The 2462-nt window shown below is 50.0% G+C and overlaps 1 protein-coding gene across 7 annotated transcripts in view; it reads left to right on the top strand.

Annotated features, from left to right (window-relative positions):
- Positions 1-4: 4 nt before the first annotated feature.
- The window catches only part of NRDC (nardilysin convertase), a 99432-nt gene continuing 96974 nt past the window's right edge, over positions 5-2462 (top strand). For 3 of the 7 annotated variants that reach the window (XR_004185126.1, XR_004185127.1, XM_021941518.2), the window contains exon 1: positions 5-688. Coding sequence is in view for 3 of the 7 variants with exons in the window: in XM_021941518.2 (XP_021797210.1) it covers positions 348-688 (341 nt within the window). In the remaining 4 variants the exon portion in view is untranslated. Of the gene's footprint in view, positions 689-711; positions 981-2462 lie in introns of those variants that run through there. The other 4 variants (XM_021941515.2, XM_021941523.2, XM_021941524.2 and 1 more) reach the window with 3 other exon arrangements.

Below are 2462 nucleotides of genomic sequence, written 5' to 3'. Positions count from 1 at the left end.
TCCGCCTCTTCCCCCTCGCCCCGCCCACTTGGGTTTCGAAATGCTCGCTGGTTGTTCCGAGAATCAGTCCGGGTCACGTTGGTTCCTCTCCTTTCCTGTTCTCATTGGTTGCTTACGTGAGCGTGACTACTTTCTTGCCTCATGATTGGCTAAAATCAGGAGCGTCATCGGCGGCCGGGAGGGCGGAGGGATGAGGGAAGTCGGCGTGAGGGAGACTGGGTTGGGGGAGGGGTTCAGGCCTGTTCCCCGCGGCTGCGGCAGCACCAGCGCCGGCCGCCACCGCCTCTGGAACGCGGAGGAGGTGGGTCCCGGGAAGCGGGATGTCCATCGCTCCAGCTTGGTGGTGAATGCTGAGGAGAGTCACTGTTGCTGCAGTCTGTGCTACCCGGAGGAAGTTGTGTGAGGCCGGGCGGGAGCTCGCGGCGCTCTGGCGAATCGAAGCGCGGGGTCGGTGCGAAGACTCTGCTCCTGCCAGATCTTTTCCTATTCTGGCCATGCCTGGAAGGAACAAGGCGAAGTCTACCTGCAGCTGCCCTGACCTGCAGCCCAATGGACAGGATCTGGGCGAGAACAGCCGGGTTGCCCGTCTAGGAGCGGATGAATCTGAGGAAGAGGGACGGAGGGGGTCTCTCAGTAATGCCGGGGACCCTGAGATCGTCAAGTCTCCCAGCGACCCCAAGCAATACCGGTGAGGGAGGAGGCTTGCACTGGGGAGGCGAACAGTGTGCCGGCTTCTCTGTCGGTGCCGCCGTGACTTCTTGTCTTCATGTCTCCCAGTGGAGCAACAGGGCACACTTTCCACCCCAAATGCTTTCGTGGGTGGAGGTGGCAAGCGTGATTAGAGGCTTCCCTGTGGTGTCAGCTGGGCAAGTGGGAAATCTTGGGTTCTAAGATGTCAGAATGGGAGAAGCTTATCGAGTCATTTGAATACAGTCGCTAAAGCAAGCATGGAGGTTTCTTTGAGGAACGCAGCCTGAATGGTGAGGGAGTCTTGGTATCATGTTACCAGAAAAGGTTGACGGAGTTGGGTACTTTAATTTTGGAGGACAGGATATTTAAGGGGCGTATTATCACTATCCAAAATATTTGAGGGACGCTTAAGTGATAGATGAAACTAGTGGACGAAAGTTACCAGAGGATGGTGTGGCTTCAGTAAAGTAACTTTGCATCATACTTGGCCTAAATTGAAGTGGCTTGTTTCCATGGGTAGTTCTCCGTTACCAAAATGGTTGGGCGACCTCTTCCAGGAATATATTAGAGAGGACTTGGGTCTCAGTTGGGTGAGTTGTAAGGTTTCTTCTAATCTTGAAATTCTGTACTTTTGGTTTGTGCGGGAGTCCTCTAAACATTTCTAATCGGTGATTCAGTCCCCACCTGAATATCTCCTTCAGAGGTAGCTTATTTCATGGAGTATCATGACTATGATGTATCTTGTGTGTGTGTGTGTGTTTTAATGAGAGCCTGGGTCTTGCGATGTTGCCCAGGCTAATTTCAAACTCCTGGGCTTAGGGAATCCTCCTGCCTTGGCCTCCCAAAGTACCGGGATTACAGGCATGAGCCACTGTGCCCGGCCTGGACTTTGATGTATTTTAAATAGAGTTTATATTGTCCAACAACTTTGTTGAACAGATTGAGGAAATTGAGACCCAGAGGGTTTGCTTCTTGCTTCGAATCACACAGCTAAATAATAACAGAACTGGTATAATGACCCCTACTATCTGACACCAAATTCAGTGTATCATTTACTGATTTCTTTCTTTCTTTTTTTGTTTGAGACGGAGTCTCGCTCTGTCACCAGGCTGGAGTGCAGTGGCGCGATCTCGGCTCACTGCAGTCTCCGCCTCCCAGGTTCAAGCGATTCTGCTGCTTCAACCTCTCCAGTAGCTGGGACTACAGGTGCTCGCCACCATACCCAGCTAATTTTTTGTATTTTTTGTAGAGACGGAGTTTCACCATATTGGCCAGGATAGTCTCCATCTCTTGACCTCGTGATCCGCCCGCCTCTTCTCCCAAAGTGATGGGGTTACAGGCGTGAGCCACCGCGCCCAGCCCATTTGCTGATTTTTAACAAAGTTCTTGCTCATGTGAATTGAAAACTGAAGGATTCTAGCTCTAAATTTGTTATAAGCCCCTACAGCATTAGAGCAAGAAAGAACCTTATAATCTTTTCCACTTCCCACCACCTCTCTTTGACAGATAACCAAAACTGAGGTCTAGAAAGAAGTGACTTAGCCCCAAGTTTAGGACCAGCCTAATTTCTCCTGTCACTTCAAGTCTAGATATATTTTCCCCAGGCTGCCAGAGTCAAGGGGTCTTTATAAATGAGCTAAATTTTTGCTTTCTCATCAAAGAGGTGGTTGTACAGGTTGAGTATCCCTAATCCAAAAATCCAAAATGCTTGGAAATCCAAAACTTTATGAGTGCCAACATGACACCACAAGTGAAAAAGTCCACACCTAACA

This window comes from Papio anubis, chromosome 1, assembly GCF_008728515.1.
Source record: "Papio anubis isolate 15944 chromosome 1, Panubis1.0, whole genome shotgun sequence".
NCBI lineage: Eukaryota > Metazoa > Chordata > Mammalia > Primates > Cercopithecidae > Papio > Papio anubis.
Note: the sequence above shows the minus strand (reverse complement) of the source record. Positions and strands in the feature narration are given on the sequence as shown.